Genomic DNA, 26,123 nt, shown 5'->3' on the forward strand with positions numbered 1-26,123 from the left:
CGTACTCTCTCTCTTTCTCTCTATAATTATGTCTTGGATCAATGGTTTTGTAGTTGATATCATATTGCTGTTCAATTTTTAGTTAAACGTCTTAAAAACTGAGGTTTTCAAGAGGATTGGAAGTGTAAACACAGAGATTAATCGAGTGATTTGGAAGTTAAGTTACTGTCTTTTGAGTTTATGTGTCAATCAATAGCATGGGTTTTGTTTGGGGATATTTTGATTTTTAGTTGATTTTAAGGTTGAGATTTGCAATTCAAATTTTCAATTTGATGCTCTAGCTTCGAGAATCTTGTGGTGGCAATCAATTCTTCATTGGGTTTTGATCTCATCATATTCTGCTGAGTTTGGCTGCACTGTAATTTACTAATTTTTATTACTTTCGGTGGCATGAAATGGTTTAGCTGCCTATCTGGGATATGGAACTTGGAAGTGATTTCCATATAAGAAGTTAAGGGCAACTTTGGAGCTGCCATTTGGACAATGGGGAATTTGTTCAACCTAACTGCTTCCCCTTTTTTTACGTTGAATGTACTGGCATTATTGTGCTGATTGAATCATTTGCCCAATATAGCTAACCTTTGTATTCTATCAAAATGCAATTGGGAATACATAGAAGTTGCATTCATCCTAGCAAAAACCTCTTCCAGAGTCTGTTTTTAGCATCAAATGCAAATAGGGAGGTATTAGTCGAATCCCTGGGATACGACACCCACTTTATGATGTATTAGTCGAATCCCTGGGGTACGACGCCCTGCTCCTTGTGTATCATGGGATTAAATACCCGACCTCCCAGAGGCTCCTAAGAAACCTATTTCAGCCTGCTGAGCAGTAATGGGTGATTCCTACGTCCCTCATCGGTCTGGATTCCCACCCCCGCGGAAGGGTGGCACCTCTCGTGTGCATAAGTTCCTTGAACTATTTAAGTCTGGGAAAAGTGAGGTGGTTAAAGTTCAACAATTTTTTTTGTGTTTTGTGATCATCATCTGTTGTAAAAGTGAGTTTCTTGCTTCGTGTGGAATTTTTTTGGTTGAAGTTATAGTTCATTCATAATTAGTTAATGACATCCTCTTGTGAGCTATTGTTTTTAAGTTTTGCCAAATGGCTTTAAAACTATGAAGATAGATGATGCACTCAATAAAGGACTTGGCTAGGAAGTTTCAGTTGAATTGCATTTCAATTCTATTAAATTTCCACACACCAACCACTCTTAAAATACATAAAGTTTGTAATGAGTAAATAAATAGAAAAGGTACTGCATAAGAGTGGCTAAGCCCTTTTTATTGTGATTGCGATGGAATCTTTGCCTCCTTTTGAAGTTATTTTGTTTAAACGGTTTGCCAACTTGGTTTCACAATGTGCTCTTTCCACTTGGCATTGAATGTATCCCATTTTTAGGAAATCCAAATTGTGAAAACACCTGTTAGGATTATTTTTAAAGTCCATCAATGGGAGACACACAGAAATATTTAAATCCAACTTAGAGAATTCTACAGATGCAGGGTAACTCACCAAAGCCCATGCTATCAACCGGGATGATGATGTCATATTCCGTATTTTGAGTTTTCTTCTTCTCCTCAATCAGTAATTCATTGTAGAAACAAAAGCTAATTTTAGTAAACAAAGGCAGTTGAGCAGTGAATCTTGTTCCACTTAAAAGTACACATTAAATTGAAATTATTGTTATGTAGTATTAGTATTACTTATAAGACAGGGTATGGAAGGAAGGAAGGAATGATAATCTAAATGTTCCAATAAGAGATGAAAATTTTCAAAACGAAAATATAAAGTATTGTGCAAGAAAGCTTGCAGCATCCTATAACGCAACAACAGACATGGTTCCCTGACCCAAGCCCATTTCCTAAGCTCCCAATTTCCATCTACTCAGCTTACAATCCTACATATTCCCAGATAATGTAGCAGGTCATTCCCTTGTTTTGGATAGCTGCTAGTTTATTGGCTGTGTTTTACAGCAGAAGTTTTTCTCCACTGCATGGAAGTTAAGGAGAAGCTTAAAAAGATTTTGCATTGTAAGTCACTTGGGAAAATTTTGGAGCATAGGAAAAACCTCTGCTGCATTTTGGCTTTGTCACGATCAGTTAATAATACTTTGTCTTGATTCTCTGTTGCAAGTTGCAACCATATCAAAGTGGTCAGGTGGTCAGTGGATCCTATCCTAATAGTATCGTGCACACAGTCTATGCACCATGGTACAAGTTTGAGGCATGCAACATGTTGTGATTGCAGGTGTGATGCATCACGCATCACGGGTCTTGGTGAAACCTCTCTCATCTAAGACTGGTCAAGTGTCCTAAGCAGGAACCTTGATGATCCCTCAGCTCTAGCTTCCAAGGCACAAATCCTCCAATGATCCTAAGTAGAGAGCCTAGGCCCTGCTCCTTGCCTAGGTTATTCAGGATCTAAGTATAAGTGGAGATGGATTGCAAGTGATGAATCTCACGTGATCGATCTCATTTGGAGATGGGTGGTGGAACTAGATATAGTGAGATCTTGGAGATCGGGGTGAGATCCTACATGTAGATCGGAGAAGTGGATTGTATTTTAGGATCGGGAGGTGGATCCTACATCTTGGATCGGGAGGTGGATCTTACATCTGGATTGGGAGGTGAAATCCTACATGTAGATCCATGACATGGTGAGATTGTAGGATCCTTAAGCACACTTATGATGGTGCGTCAATTCCATGGAATGGAAATGGACCCATGTGCCTGCATCAATTAAGTGATTATACAATTGTACCTTTTTCATTTGTCTATCTGAGTTTATTTTGTCTAAGATTATCCTCTTTTTTCCCTCTTCTTTTATTCATGCTTTCTAAAGTCTATCCTATATCATATTTTCCAAATTTTGAGTACTATTTATACTTCTTCATTTGCTCATAACTAGGCTGACAAGATATTTTTAACTCTGATCTGCTGCGCTGCTTATTGTCCACATGAGCTGACAATTTGGTGGTCTGTACTTTGGTCCAGGGAGAATCCCTTTTACATACTTGGAGGATATTCACATGAGGTTCATGAAAAACTATGGCAGAGTGGCTCCCTACGCCCCTGCTTATGCAATGAATGATGAATTTTCAAGAGTCTTGCATCAGCAAATGGAATTTTTCTCCAGTAATCCTAGTGCAGATACTCTTAATCGCGTAAGGGGTGAAGTTAATGAGGCAAGTGTCTTCTAATACTGAAACTTTCTTCTGTACCTTTGTGTGTAGGTGCGTGTTTTTTTTTTTTTCCCCTTCCTTTTAATTTTGTAAATTTTTATTTGTCTAATGCTGGCCTAAGAGGATGAATGGATTAACTAACCAAAATAATTCTAGCTAAGTTCCCAACTCCAAATACTTCATTCTCTGGTTACTTAATGTACTAATGAGGTTCCAACCCTGGAGTTTCCCCCACGTCCCAGCTTAGTTAATCTCCTACCATGGCCCTTGACATCCCGTATACCATGGGTAGGGCCTGGGCCTTGAGTTCAGCCCAACCCATTTGCTTGACCTAGACCTAGACCTATGACCCAACCCGACTTGAATTTTTCACTAAAATGGAACCGTTGGCCTGAAGGTTATATTTGCTTTTCTTTTTTTCATAATAAATTTCTAATCTTGGGCAAAAGCCTTTAAATACCCAACCCCCAATCTTCATGTCTCACAAATCAATATGTACTCTCTCTAATCTCTCTAAAACTTTCTAAATTCTCACTCAACTCTCAAGTTTCTCTCAATATTTCTTCTATCATGTGTGAAAATCAATTCAAGGATCCACCATTCTTTTTTCAACTGCATCCAAAATCAATAATGAATAATTGTTTTTTGTGTTTTTCATAATGCTTGCCAAGAGTGGAAGCTGTTATCCAAAATGCAGAAACAGGAACTTTGTGAAAAATTTCACTTATATTCTCCTTTCTCATGATTTTAATGATCTAGGATTATGAAGAGACTGTAACCATTTACTAAATTGCCTGTTCTTGTAAAGCTATTTCTAAATTTCCCCTTTGTGTTTTATATTTGTTTATCTCACAGACATTGGCATTAATAATATGCAGGTACGAACTATCATGGTGGATAACATTGAGAAAATACTGGAAAGGGGTGACCGGATTGAGCTTCTCGTTGACAAAACTTCAACAATGCAAGATGGTGCTTTTCATTTTAGGAAACAGTCTAAGCGCCTTCGACAAGCTATTTGGATGAAAAATGCCAAGCTCTTGTAAGTACTGTTGTCCTGCTGCTTTTCTCTCCTTATAGTCACCCATGCTTGGACATTATTGAAAAAATTGAATTATTTAATACGAAATTGTAAAAAATAAATTGATAGAGAGAATAACTTGTATGTATTATTGATTGATATATTGATGGATTATTGTTGTATTATATTACAAAGCAGAGTAGCTCATTATATAGGAGAGGGTTTGGGTAGTAGGTGAGGAGTAGGTGAGGGTAAGGCGAGGTTGCCGCCCGCCGGTGACGCGAAAAAAATACTAAATTCTTAACCTTGCTCTGATACCATGTAAAAAATAAATTGATAGAGAGAATAACTTGTATGTATTATTGATTGATATATTGATGGATTATTGTTGTATTATATTACAAAGCAGAGTAGCTCATTATATAGGAGAGGGTTTGGGTAGTAGGTGAGGAGTAGGTGAGGGTAAATTGGTGGTAGGTGTAGTAGGTGTGGTAGTAGGTGGTGGTAGGTGTAGGTAAATTCTAACAGCCCCCCGCAAACTCAAGGAGGATAGAAACTAACCAACTTGAGTTTGGAGAGAGGAGTAAAACAAGAAAATACATAAAAATAAAAAAAGATAGGAGACACTGTATGGTCGTGTCAGACCGTTGGTGATGGCACTGTATGGTGGTGTCATAACGTGGTAGAGGACACTGGATGGTGGTGTCATAACATTATAGAGGACACTGTATGGTGGTGCCAGACCGATGTAGAAGACAGTTTATGGGGTCATGTCGGACCGTTGTAGCAGACAATGCTGTGACAGTTGTTGTGACACTTTACGGAGTCTTGTTGGACCCTTGTAGAAACTAACCGGAATCAATGTCGGGACAGTTTACAGAGTCTTGTCGGACCCATAAAGGAGCTAACCGGAATCAATGTCGGGACAGTTTACAGAGTCTTGTTGGACCCTTGTAGAAACTAACCGGAATCTATGTCGGGACAGTTTACAGAGTCTTGTCGGACCCATAAAGGAGCTAACCGGAATCAATGTCGGGACAGTTTACAGAGGTTGCCGCCCGCCGGTGACGCGAAAAAAATACTAAATTCTTAACCTTGCTCTGATACCATGTAAAAAATAAATTGATAGAGAGAATAACTTGTATGCATTATTGATTGATATATTGATGGATTATTGTTGTATTATATTACAAAGCAGAGTAGCTCATTATATAGGAGAGGGTTTGGGTAGTAGGTGAGGAGTAGGTGAGGGTAAATTGGTGGTAGGTGTAGTAGGTGTGGTAGTAGGTGGTGGTAGGTGTAGGTAAATTCTAACAGCCCCCCGCAAACTCAAGGAGGATAGAAACTAACCAACTTGAGTTTGGAGAGAGGAGTAAAACAAGAAAATACATAAAAATAAAAAAAGATAGGAGACACTGTATGGTCGTGTCAGACCGTTGGTGATGGCACTGTATGGTGGTGTCATAACGTGGTAGAGGACACTGGATGGTGGTGTCATAACATTATAGAGGACACTGTATGGTTGTGCCAGACCGATGTAGAAGACAGTTTATGGGGTCATGTCGGACCGTTGTAGCAGACAATGCTGTGACAGTTGTTGTGACAGTTTACGGAGTCTTGTTGGACTCTTGTAGAAACTAACCGGAATCAATGTCGGGACAGTTTACAGAGTCTTGTCGGACCCATAAAGGAGCTAACCGGAATCAATGTCGGGACAGTTTACAGAGTCTTGTTGGACCCTTGTAGAAACTAACCGGAATCTATGTCGGGACAGTTTACAGAGTCTTGTCGGACCCATAAAGGAGCTAACCGGAATCAATGTCGGGACAGTTTACAGAGTCTTGTCGGACCCTTAAAAAAGCTAACCGGTATCAAATGTCGGGACAGTTTATAGAGTCTTGTCGGACCCTTGTAAAAGTTGCACCCTCAAAAGGTGTGCCCAATTTTTCAAAAGGCGTGCCATCAAAAGGCGTGCCCACTTTATCAAACGATGTGCCATGAAAAGGCGTGCCAGTTTGTCGGGCGTCAAGAGGCGCGCGATGCGCGTGGCTGCCTCGGCTATAAGACAGAGGCTGAGGTTGAGGCAAAAACACCTGTGAGAGATATTCTGAGAGAGATTTCTGAGAGAGATTCTGTATAACACTATGTTGCCCAGAAAATGGCTTCGTCTTCGTCTTCGTCTTCCCGTGGACTGCTCACCCTCTTTCCCGACCTCAACGAGTCAACAAGAGAGAGAACTGGTGCGGTGGCACTGGAACCTCAACCAAGCGCCCCGGAGTTTGCTCCGTTGAACTTTCCGATGCGGTCGGTGGAGCAAAGAATGGCAGTGTAGTCGGATGTGGAGGCCAATCAGTATACTCTGAAGGCATGTGTGGAAAGCATGACGGCGGTCACAAATTTGTCGAACCGGCTGCAGAGTAGGACAAATGAGGTGCAGCATTTAAACTCCCAGCTGGCTCTGCTCCAACGCATGTATAAGGATGCGCGAGCAGAGATAAGTGTGCTAAAGGCGGAAAATAAGGAACTGAAGCGGAAGGCCACCGTGATGTTCCGTTTTGGAGGTCCGCCATATGCTGCAGTGGAAGAGTATGGGGGAGTGAACGTGCTGGGTGGCGTGGAAAACACAGAGGCAGCACCGTCAAGGACTGGCCAAGACGGAGGCAAGAAGAAGAGACCGGCGGCAGAGTAGAGAAGAAGTGAGGTCGATGTATGGCCGCTGCAGAAAAGAAAACAAAGCTTTTGTTGTTGTTTGTTTGTTTTTTATTTATTTATTTATTTTTATTTTATTTTATTTTATTTTTTTTTGTGTAGAAATGTGATGGGGGTTAATTCCCTGGCATGAATAAAATGATGTGTGGTGTGTTTGGTTTATGATTTGTTTTTTTTTTTTTTTTTTTTTTAATATTATTTTATTTTATTTTTTTTTTTAAATAGATATGTGATAAAATAAATGAAATTATAAAATCAATGGGGAACAGGTTGGCAGAAGAAAAGTTTAAAAGAAATGATGGGAAATATTAAAAGAAATGTGGGAGAAATGATGAGTGTAATGTGATGATGATAAAAGAAAATAAAAATCAGAAAGAGACATGCCACGTGAGTTGAAGAATAAAAAAAAAATAAAAAAAGGAAAAGGTTGAAAGTTTAAAAAACCAGAGGTGCATGTGTGAGTGTGTGGGTCTGTCCAAAAGAGTTTTTTTTTTTATTTTTTTATTTTTAACAAATGCTGTCCCTCATCCCCTCTTCTTTTACCGAGAGAGAGGTAATGGCCAGCTAAGTCCAACCAGATAGAAAGTAAAGGGCACATGGGATGGTCCCAAAAATAAATAAATAAAAATAAAAGACACACATGGGGTGGGTTATTAAAAATAATACTTATCTCTCGCTCTGTGTTGAAAGGGGAAAGATGAGAGAGAGAGAAGAGGGTTTGTTTTGTTCGACTAAGCTTCTCAAATCCACACTTGTAGAGAAGAAAAAAACCCTAACAGCAATAGAGGGCTTCGTAGCCTGCTCACTCACAACTCCATTGTTACCATCCCCAACCTGCGAGCACGAGACAGTCTCGTCCCACTCCAATATCTGTGCCGACGAAATCGGCGAAATGCAGTTGGCGACGACAAAGCCGAAACTGTGATTGCGAGGATGCGAAGTCCAGTGGAGAGTACGATCGCCCACGGCGGCGCGTAGGGCCAAGAGAGCGTCCCTGTACGCCATCAGATCTGATTTTCCGGCGGGTAGAGAGAGTTTGAATCGGACGGCGGAGGCGAGGACGTGCTGGATGGAGAAAACCAGGCTATCCAACGCCGCCAAGCTTGCAAGAATGACAAGGACTTGGACAGTAGCTCGGGCAAATGGACTGCAACCCAGTCTGAGGCAGGTCTCCAGGAGGAATGGGATGATAGCTTGCTGACAAAAGAGGAAATAGAGGCAAAGGTTTGGTTTCGGCGAGGTGGTGAAGCAGAGTGGAGGTATGTGTAGCAAAATTCTAGCGGACTAGGTTGAGGTCCGGCGGGCGGCTAAGGCGAGGTTGCCGCCCGCCGGTGACGCGAAAAAAATACTAAATTCTTAACCTTGCTCTGATACCATATAAAAAATAAATTGATAGAGAGAATAACTTGTATGTATTATTGATTGATATATTGATGGATTATTGTTGTATTATATTACAAAGCAGAGTAGCTCATTATATAGGAGAGGGTTTGGGTAGTAGGTGAGGAGTAGGTGAGGGTAAATTGGTGGTAGGTGTAGTAGGTGTGGTAGTAGGTGGTGGTAGGTGTAGGTAAATTCTAACAGAAATACATAACAAAGTGGATCAGTCATCCTAGGCCTAAAGAAAGCAAAGAGGTCAATCATTATGGAAGTAAGGACGCGATAGCATAGCTCTAGCTCTTATGGGCAAAACACCCCTACCCTAATTTTCCCTGTTGGAGATAACTACCATCCAGCAACTGTTCCTGCAATCTCGGACTGTGAAGATTCCTTGATACCATCTCCACCCTGTCTGTCCTGTCTATAAGCAAGATAAGACCATTAGATTTTGAGAAATTGTTATCACCAACAAAGATGGGAGGACCTCCCAGAGATGAACATATATATGGTGAAGAGAACATAACACTTCTATGAGATATATGTAAAAAACTGAGCAGTGAATTCTGGTAAGCTATCCCCATGGCTACCCATAATGAAGAGGAGCTCAGTAGAAAAGGCAACTATTGTTGTGAGGAAGGATAAAGTGGAATGCTGAGAGTAATGATAAGCAGGAGACCCTGAAGACATATTTTATATACCCCCAAAGATGATTCTGTTTTTTTTAATTTTTTAATTTATTATTATTATTATTATTATTATTATTTCTTTTCAAAGCGTAGTTTACCAGTATATTCACAATTTTTCTTTTAAACTTTATAATATTTGTCGGATTATTCCACTTCCACTTTGATCCATAGTATAATCTGAAGATTAACTTTGTATTTTAACTAGTTAAGGTGTTTGATGGGGTGACAAGGTGAGTTTTACCAATTGCTACTCTGCATTAAATTCTCATAGGTTTGTGATCGATTTCTGTCAGTACCAAGCATCAAGAATAAGAGAATAGTAAACATAATGGCAGAACTAATCAGGACCTTTTCTTTTTATTATAATGAACCATATTGGATTGATTTTATGATTTTTATCATTTATTCAGATTGTTTTCAATGCTTTTGAAGCGACCACCATGTTTTTAGCCCTCTAGCACTACTAATCAGTGTGAAATGAGCCAATTAAGAAAGTAAAATTGCAATATCATAACAAGAGAAAGATCTTTTATTAAGTACCATCACCTTCATTAATATTGAGGTCATCGCCATGTTAGCATCGCCACCGCCACTGCAATTATGATGCAAGAACTGCATAACTATGCCTATCTTTTGTTTTGCACCAACGGTAGGGGTAAAAAGTATGTCCTTCATCAGTGTTGTTTTTCCGTTCTCTTACTTCACATGAGTTTGGTGCTTCATTTACATTTCAATTCTGAGATGATGCATCCATTTATATTCCCTTTTTTTCTTTGAAGTTTGCCACTTTGAAATTCCATCGATTATCTTAATCTGTGACCTTACAAATTTCCCATATGACCCATCCTTCATCCAGCTTAGGTCTCACTTTTTGGCTTTCCTTTTAGGTGCTTTGGGGCATTAAAAATTATTCTCAACTGCAACCTTTAACAAGCAATATTTTGTTAATTTTCTTTAAAAGTCGTATTCCAAAAACTCCCTCTTACAGAAGGGTCTAAAAGAGGTAATAGATTGGCAGCCTTAGCCTTACCCTCATTTATTGTAGAGAGGAGGATTCCCATGACTCAAAACCAAAGGGCCGCAACCATAGTGCTAGAGTTGGATAGCACTTGTCATTGTGCAGGCCACAACCTCTAGGAAATAATAAAAATTCATTATATATATATATATATATCTAAATGGCAGTAATTTAGATGGAAACAATATATTTTCTCTATTATGTAGTGCTGAGGCCCTGTTTGGGGAAGGATTTTTTTGGCTTTTTGGACTAAAATAGCACTAAAAGACAAAATAGGCTAAAATAGCCAATTAGACAAAATGTCACATCAAACCCATAATCATTTCAATTTTTCTCTCACAAATATCATATTTAACTTTAAAAAAAATCCAGCCCTCTTCCCAAACACAACTATTTTAGCCTACTAAAATAGCCAAAAACGAAAATAGCCTACTAAAATAGTCAATGTCCCAAACACCCCCTCCGTGTGTCTGAAATGAAAGATTTATCTAAAGTGGAAGAAACTCTCTTTGCAGTCAATCCTGACTACAAGTTCTAATAATTGGTAAATCATTAGGTTACTAAATAGGTTATGTAAATACAATGTTGGAGAAAACCAAGACCCATAGGGACACAGCAAAGGAAAACTAGATATTGCTCTAGCCTCTAGCAAACAAAGTAGCAATGGAAAATTAGATCATGCTAATTGAAGACAATTGCTTGATTTGGTTGAAGTTGAAAGGCTAAAAGGACAGTCACTAACACTTTTATAGTGTAGCCAGCAAAATATTTGAAAGTGATTTTTTTTTTTCAGGCCATCTAGAAGTTTTTTTTGTGTGTATTATATACTCTGCCCTATAATCAAAAGCTGTCAAATTTTGAGTTATGACTACTGTAAGTGTGATTTGTTTCATCAAGGCATTTTTGAAATATACAACATGCTTTCTTTTTTTATTTTTTTTTTTCATTTTACCGAAGTTGTCTTCTGATTATGTAATTCTCCAAAATGTTCCTAATTTTGAAGCTTGGGGGTTTTGTCATTCATGCACAGAAACTTATATTGTCTTGTGACAGGGTTTTGTTGACATGCTTGATCGTTGTGCTTCTTTACATAATAATTGCCGCTTGTTGTGGGGGAATCACTCTACCATCGTGCAGATCATGATTTCCAGCTGTGTTACCAGCATTTTCTGAGACATGCACAGATGACTAAAAATGATCGACATCACATTATACTGGGAAGGAGCTGTCTTGCGGTTGAGACTTCCAAGGTGTGTTTGGAAATCTATTTTATTTTCAGAGATCTCAGAAATAATTCCATTGATTCTCTTGTTGTTGCGCTTGATGTGAGTTTATTGTGGATATAGATATTGTTGCAGATCATCTCTGTATTTGTAGATACCAGGATGTTTTCCTTGTACTATATTGATTATTATCAAAGCTCAGATTCCGCTTTCTATAATTTTACAACATTGTCGTATTTTTCATGACATAAAAGCCCAGTGAGGATAACAAATTGCGTTTCAATCTGTTGCCAATGCTTAATCTGTTTCATTTGTGACATGACATCACTATGCATTAGTCAGTGTGTGAAGGTGCATGCAGAGTATCTTTATTTGAATCTCTGCTTTTATTTACATGTTGCTTATCCTTTCTGGTTAAATAATTTGATGAATAATGTACCCTGGTATGCGTAATTTAGAGCAGTGATGCATGGACTAGATTTAAAACTAGGATTACTATTTTTTAAAGGAGTTGTACGAGGAATGCTAACTCTTTTTGGGATGGAGACTTTGCTGGCTTGATTTGAATGGGACTGTAGGAGTTTCTTTGATGTGTTTTTTTATTTGGATCCTCATTACTGACAATGATTTCCCTCCTCAAGATTGTCTCTAGGAGAGCTTGTCCCTGTTTGGACCTGCCTACAATCCATCAAGGTACGATATAGACTATAGTCACAAAGTGTCCTGCTCCCTTGGTTAAAATGATGGGATGTTTCTAGATTTACTGCGGTAGAAAAAGTTTATGAATACAAAAATTGATTATGGAATCGAACATAACTCTGTTGCATGAGATGAATCTCACATTTTTATAGATCCCGAACTTATATGAGAGGATTGTATCTAATTTTGTGTTTTCTATGCAAGTAGAAAATTTGATTTTTGAGTGACCAGTAATTAACAATTATAAAAAAAACAAGAAATTAACTTTAAAATCGATCTGATAAGGTTTTAGGAAGATGTTAATGTCAAAATATTCTGAAGACATAGTAGAAGGATATCAAACTGATTTTGGCGGTAATTATATAATTTTACTAAATGGCAATGAAATGAATCATCACCCTCTCAATGTGAGTTGGGAAAATCATATAAGCGAGGGGTTCAAAATTTTCTTTCCCCCTTTTTATCTTTCATTTTCTAAATTAGTTATGATAAAATAAGGGAAACAGATAATATCTTAGTCCCCCAACTCTCACATTGAAAAAGAGTAATTTTATGCATAAACCATTTTTTACAAGTTTTTATTTATTTATTAATATTCAATGCAAATTTAATAGAAGTGGTGAATACATGTAGGACATGCTCGCTTGCTTTATTCATCTCAGCGAAAAACATATTTTAAAAAATATTTTTTTTATATATTTTGAAGGAAATAAGTAAATGACGAATATTTTTTACTTTCAAAATGTGAAAAATATTTTTTGAATAGGGGATGGCAATTTTTTCGCACCTGCTCTACCTCTGCACCCCATCCCTCCTCATGCTAGATTTCCCTATCCCTCGACGAGGAAGTTGGGTGGGAATGGTTTTGCTTTTATAATATTAAAATATTACACTTAATATTTATTTATTATTCATCATACATCTTTTGACTTTAATTAATTATAAATTATTATTCGTAATATATCATATTATCTCTAATTTTTATTAATTTCTCAATTTTTAAAAATTATAAAATTAATTTGCTCCTATCGATCCCAATTTACCCCACCCTTGATATGATACGGTGCTGGTTCAGGATATTACAAACTTGTCCCGTTGCCATTCCTATTTTGAGACTTAAGTCTTACCATTTCGTCACTACTATCATTGCCAACCTTCATTACCACTTTTACCATCACCATCCCACTCTCACTGCCACGGTTGCCTCTACCACCACCCCTATCATTCTAACATTCATTTGCATATTAATTTTAATATTGCAACATAACATTGAATTTTTTTTTAAAATGTCTTTTGTAAAAAATATTTTCTCTTAAAAAAACAAAAGGTAAAATAAGAATACTTGTAGCTGCCAAAAAAAGAAAAAATCATTTCAAAAGAGAGTTTGTGCTAAAAGAATACTTTTAAACATGTGTTTAGCTAAATACCTTTCCGTCATGTTTGTATGGCAGATTAAGTTGAATGAAATTATTAGTGAGGAGATGGTTAGTGAAGAGATTATTAATATGGGGATTGTTAGTGAGGTAATAAAGTCAAAGTGTGTTTGTTTTGATGATAGTGGAGGAGATAGTTAGTGATGGGATTGTTAAATTATTTTTATATAAAATAAAAATAAAATGTTTCTATATTAAAAAAATTCAAAAACAAATATAATTTTATTATTTTTTTTATTTTTTACAAAAAACCACTGCACTTGGGTAAAAAGAAAAAATGCAATGTTCCGGTTGACCGGTTGGATGATCGGTCGAATGTCCGAGTGGATAACTGGCCAGACGTCCAGGAGGATGACTAGATACACTTGGCCTCGTTTGGGAACAGGCTATTTTAGTAACTTTTTTACTTTTTGGCTAAAATATGAGGTTAAAAAAACTAGTATGTTTGGGATATTTTTTGACTTTTTACGAAAAGATGTGCAGAAAGTAGAGAAAAAAATGAAATCTTTGACTTTTTGGTATAGGTTATAGGCTTTTTGATTTTTTTATTAACTTTTTGACTTTTAAACTAAAATAGCTACTTGCCAAACGAGGCATCCCCTCACTATTTTTCCAATCCTATCTTCAACCAAGCAAAGCTAATCCAATCACTAAGAAGTATTGTTAATACCACTGGAGTGTTAGTCTAGAAGCTCAAAGAATGCATCAAACATGCATCATGGACCCAACAAACATGCTAGTTCAATCCCACCCTCTAAGCGTTAGATGAAATTGTTAATGAGGGGATAGTTAGTGAAGAAATTGTTAATGTAGGAATTGTTAGTGAGGTGATTAAGTAAAAATGTGTTTGTTTTGATGATAGTGTGGGAAATGATTAATGATGGGATTGTTAAATTATTTTTACATAAAATAAGAATAAAATATTTCTATATTAAAAAACAAATTCTAAAACAAATATAAATTTTATTTACAAATAATAGCTGCACTTGGGTAAAAAAAAAATGCACTGTTCTAGTCAATCGGCCGAACATTTGGGCGGACGTTTGGGAGGATGACCGGATACACTTAATCCCCTCACTATTTTTTCAATACCACCTTTAACCTAGCAGAGCTAATCCGATCACTGAGGAGTATTATTAATACCACTAGAGTGTTAGTCTAGGAGCTCAAAGAATGCACCAAACATGTCGTCATGGACCCAACAAGCATACTACCAATCCCACCCTCCAAGAGGCAAAACAAACGTGACCTTAGAGTTAGATTAGGTAGGTTGTTAGTGAGGAGATGGTTAGTGAGGGGACTAAAGAAAATTGTGTTTATTTGTGATATATTTAGTGTGTTTGTTTGTGATATATTTTAGTAGAGGGATTAACTATATGAAATATTGTAAATACTGTTCGGTGTTTTTGATATATTTTAATATTAAAAATTATATTTTATAAATATTTTTTTGTACTATATTATTTTAATATTTTATATATATATATATATATATGATGTAATACCCATAAAAAAATACACACAAACACATAGCACTATGGGTGAAATCGGTTCGGTTCGGTCGATTTTTTCACTAGTTTTACACCAAATCGGTAATTTCGGTTTTACATATTTGTGAACCAAACCGTCCAGAAAAATGACATAAACCAGCGCAATTCGATTTATTACGGTGCGGTGCAGTTTTTCGATTTGTTTGCTCTTTTTTTTTTTTTTTTTTTTGCTGATTGGGCCTCACATTTTGGTCCTATATTTCTATCCATTTTGCATAAAATTTGGGCCTCAAGCCATGTAATTCTTGCATAGGTTTGGGGCCTCACATTTTGGGCCTATATTTTTATCCATTTGCATAAAATTTGGGCTTCAAGCCATGTAATTCCTGCATAGGTTTGGGCCTCACATTTTGGGCCTATATTCTTATCCATTTACATAAAATTTGGGCCTAAAGCCATGTAATTCTTGCATAAGTTTGGGGCCTCACATTTTAGGCCTGCCCTGTTATTAACATATACCAACAAAAAAATAAAAAATAACATATATCCAACCATAAAGTCTAAGCCTTGTATCCAAGTCTAAGTCTAAGCCATCAACCAACCATATATCCAATCCAACCATAAAACTATGTGTCTAAATCTAAACCTTAATAAATATTACAGACCATTAATATAATCAATCTCAAAACTCAAAAACATAAAATAGAACCATCTAAGGCAAGTCTAAGCCATCAACCAACCATATATCTGTACGGGGAGCAAATATTCAGGCAAACCCGTTTTCCTTTCTTCCAAGCTCCTGTCTGTCCGATCGATCTGCGTGCACAACGGCGGTGAGCTACCCAGTGGTGTGTGGCCGGAATACCCCTCTGACAATCAAGTTAGACACACACAAGGATAGAAAGAGAGAGAGAGAGAGAATTAAGTGTTTAGTGTAAATCTTACCAAATGTGCCTCTGCCTCTGCCTCAGCATGGGGGCGCAGACTTGCTTATATACGTTCTGCGCCCCAAATCTACTCCCATTAGTCTCTCAACACGTGGTGCTGCTATCCCATCTGTTAGCACAAATCTTGCTGAACACCACCTAACCAAACTGCCAGCCCACTCTACTGGGAGCTCGGCAGCCGAGCTGCAGCTTCTCGGCTATCAACGGCCATATTATGCAGCTAGCCAGAGCGCTCCGCTCGCCGTATTAAATGACGATCGAGCTCGGGTGCATCCCAGCATAGCCGAGCTTGGGTTAACTGTTAGCCTTCCTGCCGAGCTAACTCTCGAACCATGGAACCCAGTGAGGCAGTGGATATCTCGGTTGAATCCTCACTTGACCGGTTTCTGTACCATGAAGCCAAACAGCTCGGTCCAACCTATCTGGACAGGCCCATGCTACCATGGTCCACTGTGTCCGGCCCAAATCTGCCCAGTTATTCCCACGGCCCAATCCAGATCACAAATCTCCCTCTCAATTGCCCCTTAATTTCGTCCACGCATGCATAACCGAGATTACCTGTTCTGACCGGGGTAACGCCTCGGTCCTCAGTTTTGCAATAGGTCAACCGAGCTACTTTCCTTGCTCGGTTCCTTGACTCACTCAATTGATGGCTCGTCTGACCTTCATGTCTCTTCAACTCTGACGCTTCTATTAATAGGGACACGTGTCATGCATTGATTGGCCTCGAGCAGCCAACCATCGCATCCGTTGGCATTCAAATTTTTGGCGGCCTTTCCTCCTCTATAAACATGCCTCATTTCACTTCAACCCCTTCTTACTGACTCTCCTTCCTCTTTGACGATCCAAAGCTTATGCCCTTGCTTTCTTTGCCATTCCTGAGTTCGAGTTCGAAGAAGAAGCCACTGCCCTCAACTGGTAAGTCCTTCGAATCCTTTTTTGATTAATTTTTCGCTTTATACTTCACATTTTAGGGCACAAATCGTAGATTTTAGGGTATAGGCCCCCAAAACCTTCTCTAACCCGTCATTCTCCTTATTGTTCTACATGTTCTCTGATGAACACTGAAGATCTGGGGCGGACCGGGTTCCAGGTCTTCCTTTGATCCCAAAAAGCATTAAGACCGAGCGAATTCAAGTTTGTCGAAACCTTAGAAGAAACCGGGGTAGGCAGAGAACTTGGTCGCTTGACCGGGCTAACATCTAGTCCGCTTGAGCGACCGAGCTCCCTCAGACCGGGGTGGTCTGGCACTCTTCATGACCGAGCTAAAGTCAAGCTCGTTTGCGCGACTGCGCTTCCACTTACAATTACCTTCATTTTCCTACAGAGTCCAATGGGACCACAGACCAGTACTGAGGCTCTCAAAGACTGAGCAGCCATTAAACACCAGTCTTTGCCAAACCATCTCAGCCGAGCTAAACCAGCCGACTACACATGGGGCGCTTTCGTTTCCTTGTCGATACTCCAGCTGCCCTGGCCGTATTTCGGGAAGAGTATGGTATCCCGACCGATGTCCACCTAGAGCTCGGCAAGATTGAGACAACCCCTTGGGGAAGATTAGACCAGTGCCCCTTCACCGTGCTATCCATCATTGAAGGAAGCCTCTGCTTCCTGGTCAACCCACTGATGACTGAATTCTTGCGCCGCACCAGGCTGGCACCCACTCAAGTCTCAACAAACACTTACCGAATAATCAACGGGGTCCACGAGTTGAGCAACCGGCTAGGAACCAACTTAGGTTTAGCCGAGATACTCCGTCAATACACCCTTGGGCACACGGGCGATAGCTTCGCCTATTACTTAAAAATTCAACCGGGCAAAGAAAAAATAGTGACTGGCACTCTAGACAAGGACTTACACGATGACGATTTCTTTTGGGTGTCTGGTAACTATGAAACAGCCGACGTACCGGGCTGGTTCATTAGCAAGAACTTCGGCGAGACATGTAAGCCGTGCTAACTGCTCGGTCAATTTATCTTTCTTTAATATTCTGTACTTGACACTTTTCTTTTCTCTGCAGCGATCCAAGCCTTACAAGCCAACTACCACTACCCCAACGAAGCAGCCATAAGGACCGTGCTCCGTTAGCGCAATCGGGATTGTAACGAGCTCCTCGGCTACACTCCAACATACAGTACTCAGCTCCACGCCGGAGTAAGGTCACAGACTTTCTCCGTGCTCCATCATCTCCTCCAGATCCCACACTGCCAGACGTCCCCTTCATCCGTTTAACCGAGGCAGAAGAAATGGCGAAGAGAAGCCGTATCAAGAACCTACTCACCGTAACATCCACCGAGATACTGAGCATACCAACCCGCTCTCCTGCTGCCGGTCAATCCAGCGGGGCCGTGGTGGCGTTGGCATCTACCGTCACCGGGCAAGCAAGCCAAGACATCCGCCGCGCTGGGAAAAGGCCTCGTGCAGACCCATCTACCGAGCTGGTTGCGGAGCTCAATACCGAGCAACCTGCCGTCACGGTCGACCCAACACCCGCGTGGAAACCGCAGCTCAAGCACCGGGGGAAGGAGATCCCATCAACAGCTTCTGTCAAAGGCGACAAAGAGCATCTGCTCGCCTTTGACCTCACCAAAGCGCTCCTGCTACCGAGTGACGTGGTTGGCAGTGATCATGTGCCAGACACCCGGTTGGTGAAGTCGTCGGTCAAATCCATGACCAGGGTAAGAATCTCAAACTTCTCTTAAAATTTCTTCAGTGTTTGTTTGGTTTCCTTTCTAACAAAACTTTCTTCTTGTAGGTCATCCAGAAGCAGCACTTGGTCATGGAGCGCATTCATCGACTCCGGCAGAAGGCCAATGATTCTGCCAGCCAGGTTGCAAGCCTCCAAACCGAGCTCGGGTGGGCCAAGTCTTCTCTGCAAATCACAAATGCGGACAACGACAAATTGCTCGGCCATCTTGGTGCTACCGAGCAGGAAAGAGATGCAATAAAGGCCGAGCTGGAGGCCTTGAAACAGTCAAGGGAGAAGGATCTGGAGGACGCCAATAATGTCGGCTTTAAGGAGGCCGAGGAGAGCTACACGAAGTAGGTTCATGCCACCCAAGATATCTACTTCAAGGCGGGTTGGAAGACTGCTTATGAGCAGCTCGGCCAAGGACTTGGGATCGACATATTTGCCTCTCCTCCAACTGTCTTCTTGCCGACTTACCTTGTGCCATACGCCAACGATATCTTCGCTGCATTGCAGGCTGAGGCCGAGAAAGAAGGAGAAAAAGAAGTCGAGGGTAATGCTTAACAAGAAAACCATCCAGAGCAGCCCGGCGCCCAAGATCAAACAGCAACAATCAACCTGGAGGCAACCGAGGACGAATTCCCTGACCTTTCCCCCCTAGCTTAGGTTTCTTTCTGTCTTTTTTTTTTTTTTTGGCTTGCACATGTAACCGGGCTATCCGCCCCTCCTCTTGTAATTTCATTTCACATCAATGAAAAAACTCAATTTCCTTCAAGTGTTTGTACGGTCTACAAGCGAAATAGGTTCAACAGAGCTAAATATCTCGGCAAGACTAACAAGCTCGAGTAACCAGAATAAAACATCGTGGTTAAAGTCTTATGAAGTTGAATAAATCATCAACTCCTTCGACTAGAATAAAACATCTTGGTTTTAAACTAAAAGTTGAGCAAATCATTAACGCATTTAACCGGAATAAACATCTCGATTGAGAGTCTCAGAGTTGAGCAAAACATTAACTCATTCAATCGGAGTAAACATCTCAGTTGAGAGTCTAAGAGTTGAGCAAAGCATCAACTCATTCAACCGGAATAAACATCTCGGTTGAGAGTCTTTGAGTAAAACATCAACTCATCCTACCGGAGTAAACATCTCGGTTGGGAATCTGAAAGTTGCGCAAAACATCAACTCATCCAACCGGAATAAACATCTCGGTTGAGCATCTAAAAGTTGATCAAAACATCAACTCATTCAACCGGAGTAAACATCACGGTTGAGAATCTAAAAGTTGAGCAAAACATCAACTCATTCAACCGGAGTAAACATCTCGGTTTTAAATTAAAAGTTGAGCAAATCATCAACTCATTCAACCGGAGTTAACATCTCGGTTGAGAATCTAAAAGTTGCGCAAATCATCAACTCAATTAACCGGAGTAACTCATCTCGGTTTTAATCTCGAAATCAATCGGAGTAAAACATCACGATTGAGAATCTTAAAAAAGCAACAATCAGAATGCTAAGGCAAAGATGAGACACTTCTATATATTGACAAAAAGAATATTACATTCTGAAGTATAAGGCGAAAAATTCCTTTGCACAAAAAGAAAACAAAAGCTAAAAATAGTACAGTTTGAGGTTGGCCGCATTTCATGGCCGGGGTATTCCTCTGCCTTCCAGGTCCTCCAAGTGGTATGCCCTCTTGCCCATCAGATCGATTATCTTGTAGGGTCCTTCCTAGTTTGCCCCTAGTTTGCCTTCACCTGGCACCAGGGTATTGCCCATGACTTTCCTCAAGACCCAGTCACCTACTTTGAATGGTCTGGGGTGCACCGTTTTGTTGTATTTCCTTGAGAGCTCTTGTTGGTAGGCGGCCACATGGATGAGAGTCTTTTCCCGGCATTCTTCCACGAGGTCCAATTCTAGGGCAATGGCTTCGGCGTTCAACTCGGGCTCAAAACTTTCACTTCTGAGGGTGGGCATTCCAACTTCCAAAGGTATGACGGCCTCCATGCCATATGCCAAAGCAAAAGGTGTTTCCCTGGTAGATCGCCGCGGGATTGTTCGGTATGCACAAAGGGCGTTGGGGAGTTCCTCGGCCCATTTTCCCTTGGCTTTTTCAAGCCTCTTCTTCAATGCATCAAGCATGGTCTTGTTTGATGCTTCGGCTTGACCGTTAGACTAGGGGTAAGCCGAGATAGAGTTGTAGAATTCAATCTTCAAGTCTTCACAAAATCCTCTGAATAGGCGACCGTCAAATTGGGTGCCGTTATCTGAAATCAGAATTTTTGGGACGCCAAACCGCGTTATCACATTCTGCCAGACAAACCGCTTAACGTCTTTCTCCTTGATTGTTGCTAAAGGCTCTGCTTCAACCCATTTGGTGAAGTAGTCTGTGGCCGCGATAAAGAACTTCCGGTTGCCTGGTGCAGTTGGGAGTGGCCCCACTATATCGAGTCCCCACATCACAAAGGGCCAAGGGCTGGTGAGGGGAAGAAGTTCTCTGGCCGGTTGGTGAATTTGGTGGGCAAACTTCTGGCACTTCTCACACTTGCGAACATACTTCTGCTCGTCGGCTTGCATGCACGGCCATCAGTAGCCTTGCGAAATAGCTCGGTAGGCCAAAGATCTGCCCCCTATGTGATTGCCATAGATGCCTTCGTGAATTTCGTACAGGAAGGCGTCCACGTTGCTCGGGTGCACACACTTTAGATAAGGACCGGTAAAAGACTTCTTGTATAAAGCGCCTGACGGAGAGAGCCAAAACCGCTCTGACTTCACCCGGACTTTATATGCTTCTTTCTTCTCCTCTGAAAGGGTCCGGTCTCTGAGAAAGAGGATAACAGGGTCTATCCAAGAAGGACCTAGCTCGGCGCAGAGCACTTCTGTCTACCCGGTTTCTTCAATGCTGGGCCGCGGGAGGAATTCAATGAGGAGAGGGTTGGGAGATGTGCTGTCGACCATGGAAGCAAGGCCGGCCAATTCATCTGCTCGCCCGTTTTCTTCTTGGCCAATTTGTTGGACCCTTATTGCCTGGAATCGCTTGATGTGATCTCTGACCAGAGCCTGGTACTTCATCATCCTGTCATCCTTTGCTTCATAAACCCTAGAAACTTGGTTAACCACAAGCTGGGAATCACTGTAAACCATTAGCTCGGATGCGTGCATCTGAAGCGCGCTCTTGAGGCCGGCCAAAAGCGTTTCGTACTCAGCCTCGTTGTTTGAGGCCGGGAATCTGAGGGTGATGGAATGTTCGATAGTCAGCCCGTCTGGCGAAATCAAAACGATACCTAGCCCGGCTCCGTGACGATTCGAGGCTTCATCAATAAAAAGTTTCCACATTTCGCCAACAAAGAGCTTTTAACAGTCTGAGGGGTCCTGAGAGGCTTGAAGGTTGATGGGATCACGGTTGTTCGGTTGTTCGGCTTCAAGTTCTGTGCTGAGCGGTTCCACTTTAGCCCCCCTTGGCGATTCGGCGTCGGACTCAACAAGTTGATCCGTAATGCCTAAGTCCGTAGACGAATCGCCGAGTTGCAGTATTATGCCGACTGCAGGCTCTGTGCTGAGCGGGTCCATTTCTTCCCCCCTTGGTGATGCGGTACCGGACGGGGCGGGTTAGTCGGTGATACCCGACTCCGTCATCGCATCGCCAGGCTGTGATACTGTACTAACCGAAGGTTCTTCGGTGGGGCGCGCAAGTTTCGCGTCGCCGTCATTGCTTAGCTGTGTTATTGCGGTCCGGCCTGCATTCACCTCCTCATCTGCCGCAGCAATATCCACCGGGCATACTAGATGAGTTCCAGGTGAGAATTCAGCCACAAAGTCCGCCAATGTCTGGGCTTTTATGGCAGTGCGTGGCTGGAACTTGACGTCAAACTATCCCAGTTCGACCGCCCACTTAAGAATTCGACCGGAGAAATCCGCCCGTTCGAACAAAGCTTTGAGGGGGAACTCGGTCAAAACGATGATGATATGAGCATGGAAATAGTGCGCCAACTTCCTAGAGGCCATCATCAATGCCAGTGCAAGTTTTTCCAGTGGCAAGTATCTCGACTCTGCCGGTAGCAAGGTTTTGCTGACGTAGAAGATGGGGAGGTGCTTGATTCCTTCTGATCGGACAAGCACCGCACTGACTGCGTGCTGGGAAACGGCCAAATAAAGGTGGAGTTCTTCGCCAGGTTTCGATGTGACCAACAGGGGCGCTGAAGACAAATACTCCTTGAGCTCGGCCAAAGCCCGGTCACATTCTTCATCCCATAAGAACTTTGATTTCAGAGCTTGAAAGAAAGGGCGGCAGCGATCTGATGATCGGCTTATAAATCGATTAAGCGCGGCGGCCATTCCGGCTAGATGCTGCACGTCCTTAGCCGAGCTAGGCTGCTTTAATTCTTGTACGGCTCTGATTTGTGTGGGGTCTGCCTCGATGCCTCGATTCGTGACTAGGAAGCCTAAGAATTTTTCGGATCCCATGCCAAAGGCACACTTGGACGCATTCAGGCGTAGCTCGTGTTGTTTGAGAATGGCGAACATCTCGGCCAAGTCGGACAAGTGGTCTGCTTGATGCCGGCTCTTAACCACCATATCATCTATATACGCCTCCATTGTCCAGCCTAGCAGAGGAGCGAATATCTTGGTCACCATCCTTTGAAAAGTTGTCCCAGCGTTTTTCAAACCAAAAGGCATGACTCGGTAGCAGAAGAGTCCCCTTGGTAGTGAATGAGGTGATCTTGCGGTTGGGGCCATGCACGGCAATCTGATGATAACCGCAGTAGGCATCTAAGAAACTGAGTCGGTTATGTCCAGCCGTCAAGTCCACAAGCTTGTCTATTCTAGGCAATGGAAAGCTATCTTTAGGGCAAGCTCGGTTGACAGTTTTATAGTCGACACAAACTCGCCACTTCCCATTTTTCTTTGGTACAACCACGCTGTTTGAAATCCACTGAGGGTAGTGCACTTCCTGAATAGCTCGTGCCTCAAGCAAGTTCTTCACTTCCTCTACAACTACCTCGGCGTGATGCAGCACCGATCTCCTTGTTCGCTGAATGACCGACTTGGCTCCGGGGAAGACATTTAGGTGATGGCAAATAAAACTCGGATCGAGGCCGGGCATGTCATAAGGCGACCATGCGAAGACTTCGATATTGGCCATCAAAAACCCAACCATCTCGGTCCTTTCTTGTGTGGTAAGGCTGGAGCCGAGCAAGAAGAACCTGTCCGGACTCTGTGTATCAATTCGCATGTTGACCAATTCCTCGACGGCTTTGTCCTCGGCCCTTGTGCCCACATCGTCAAGGACTCCTCGATTTTTCGGTCCCTCTATCATTTGGACGAAGCCCTTGGCAGCTCGGCTCCCATTGACTACCACAAAGCATTGCTTCGACATGACTTGATCGCCCCAAATCTCCTCAATTGCCCCCGTAATCGAGGGGAATCTCATCACCTAATGGAAGGTCGACGCTACGGCTTGCATAGCGTGAAGCCATCCCCTTCCAAGGATCAGGTTATAAGTAGATAGCACCTGCAACACTCAGAACTCCACCTGCTTGACCACGGATCCCGCTTTGACTGGCAGGATAATTTTTCCCAAAGGCCACTCAGGTTGTGAGTTGAAACCAACCAGTGGCGAAGTTGTCGGAGCCAAGTCTGTATCCCGGAGCTTGAGTTGTTTGAATGCGTCGTAATACATGATCTCGACCGAGCTTCCCTAATCGATCGATCAAGATGCGCTTGACATCGAATTCTTTGATGCGGAGTGTGACCACTAAGGCATTGTTGTGCGACGTTTGAATACGCTCTAGGTCCCTTGTAGAGAAACTGATTACGTCTTTTTCTTCGGTCTTGCCCCTTTTGATCGTGGGCTAGACCGACAAAACTTCCCTCATGTGCTCCGATGTCTTGATCATACCTCGGAGTTCACACACACGCGCCGGTTCCACAATGCCGTGGATAACATTAACAATGCCCTGAGGGGGTGCCTCCAAGTCATCCGGTCCGCGCGGATCAACCGGGGCTTGATTTGCCTTCACGTCCCCGTCAATGTAAAGGTCCAGGTATCCGGCTACGACTAGCTCTTCAAGTGTTGCCTCAAAGGCAAACAGTCCTCTGTCCGGTGGCCGCGCTCCCGGTGAAACGTGCAACGATACCGCGGATTGAAACCCTTCTGTCCGTCACCCAACTTAGCAGGAAACCAGACATAATCCTCGTCACGGATTTCGCTAAGTATGTGATAAATTGGAATCTTAAAGACCGTAGTGATGCTTGTCCTGGCTTTCAACCTTCTGTTTGCATCAGCTACGTCGTCGTGGGGGTATTCATCCTAGTCATTCCGTCGACACCTACCCCGGTTTCGACGATTTGAACCTCGATCAGATTTCTCGGCACGATCATTTGAACGGTTGGTATCCTGTCCGACCGCGTGCACCTTGCCAGCCGACCTCTTGTCTGTTGCTACCGGAGTTACCTTTGCGGTAGATGCTGCCGCATCATCTTCTACTCGGATGTGTTTGTTGATGCGCTGCATTAATTGGCCCATGAATGTCGGCTGGTACATAGTAAGCGAGTCTCGCAGTCTATGACCGACCGGGAGACCACGCTTATACTGCGTGATTGCAAGGTTGACCGGGCAATCCAAGATCTCGTTGAAGGTTTCCCAGTACCTGGAGTTGTATGCCTTAAGCGTGTCGCTCGGCTCCATCTTGACACTGAGAAGGTGGTCAACTTCCTTCGGCGTCTTAGTGTTGGTTTTGAAGCGCGTCACAAAGGCTTCCGCCAACTGCTGCCACCCCTCGATGCTTCCCTCTGGCAACCTTTCGAACCATTTCAAGCCCAGCTCACCCAAACTTGACGGGAAAGTAAGGCACATAAGAGCGTCATCTCGCCTATGTCCGGCCATGACCTGTCAGAAGTGGCTCACATGCATATATGGATCAGTTTTTTCGTCGTAAAGCGTGAACTTTGGCTGGTGGAAGCCCGTTGGAAGCGGTGTTGTTTCTATCTCCAGGGAGAAATGAGTGGCGCTCAGCCTTGCCAAGTCTGTGTCTAAAGGAGAGGCGCAGCGAGGCGGGGTGGAGGCATTCCGACCTCTTCACTGGCTTGAACCCCATAAGATAGCCGCTGGAACGCCGGCACCCTCTGAGCCTCCCGCTGACGAGCTCGTTCCTTCAAGACTGCCCGCAAATCCTCTGAACGAGCGGAATAAGAATACCTCGACGTCGTCGCCGGACGTGAGAGTTGATAGGTGTTGTCTTGCGCGCTGGACTTCTCTACGTGCGCGTCAGAATCTCCAACCTTGTAACTTCTGGTGATTGAGATGAACGGAGTACGCCGCTAGCTCTGATTGCCTGAACGGAGGGGTTGGGTGCGCTCATTGTGGTCTCCCACTCCAGCTACACCCTTCCCTTTGACATGCCGCTTAAGATCCTCCATCTCCGCCGCCATTTACCGGATGACGGCGTCTTGGTTCCTTAGCTTGTTTTCCAGTCGTCTGGCATGCAATTCTTTCTGCCGCCGGGGATCGTCTAGACTCCATGAATGACCAAAGCTTCTTCCGCGCTTATCTCGCGCGTCTCTTGAATGTCCTCATGGAGAAGTCTCCTGGTCCGCCATCGGAGGAATGATGGTGGGATGTCCTTCTCTCCGTCTGCCTGACTCCGG

At 42.4% G+C, this 26,123-nt stretch overlaps 1 protein-coding gene and 1 long non-coding RNA gene across 4 annotated transcripts in view; both read left to right on the top strand.

The window, feature by feature from the left end:
- Nucleotides 1-26,123, top strand: part of LOC114308905 (vesicle-associated membrane protein 714) — a 37,169-nt gene that overhangs the window by 501 nt on the left and 10,545 nt on the right. The window contains exons 2-5 of one of the 3 annotated variants that reach the window (XR_014350995.1): nt 2,994-3,184; nt 4,060-4,223; nt 11,049-11,245; nt 11,860-11,911. Coding sequence is in view for 1 of the 3 variants with exons in the window: in XM_028254607.2 (XP_028110408.1) it covers nt 2,994-3,184; nt 4,060-4,223; nt 11,049-11,139 (446 nt within the window). In the remaining 2 variants the exon portion in view is untranslated. Of the gene's footprint in view, nt 1-2,993; nt 3,185-4,059; nt 4,224-11,048; nt 11,437-11,859; nt 12,136-26,123 lie in introns of those variants that run through there. The other 2 variants (XR_014350994.1, XM_028254607.2) reach the window with 2 other exon arrangements.
- LOC145807689 (uncharacterized) lies at nt 5,167-6,155 on the top strand. Its single transcript, XR_014350996.1, has 2 exons — nt 5,167-5,252; nt 6,099-6,155. It is a non-coding gene; the product is annotated as an uncharacterized LOC145807689 (long non-coding RNA).

This window comes from Camellia sinensis, chromosome 14 (genome assembly GCF_055761805.1).
Source record: "Camellia sinensis isolate YWXY chromosome 14, ASM5576180v1, whole genome shotgun sequence".
Taxonomy (NCBI): Eukaryota; Viridiplantae; Streptophyta; class Magnoliopsida; order Ericales; family Theaceae; genus Camellia; species Camellia sinensis.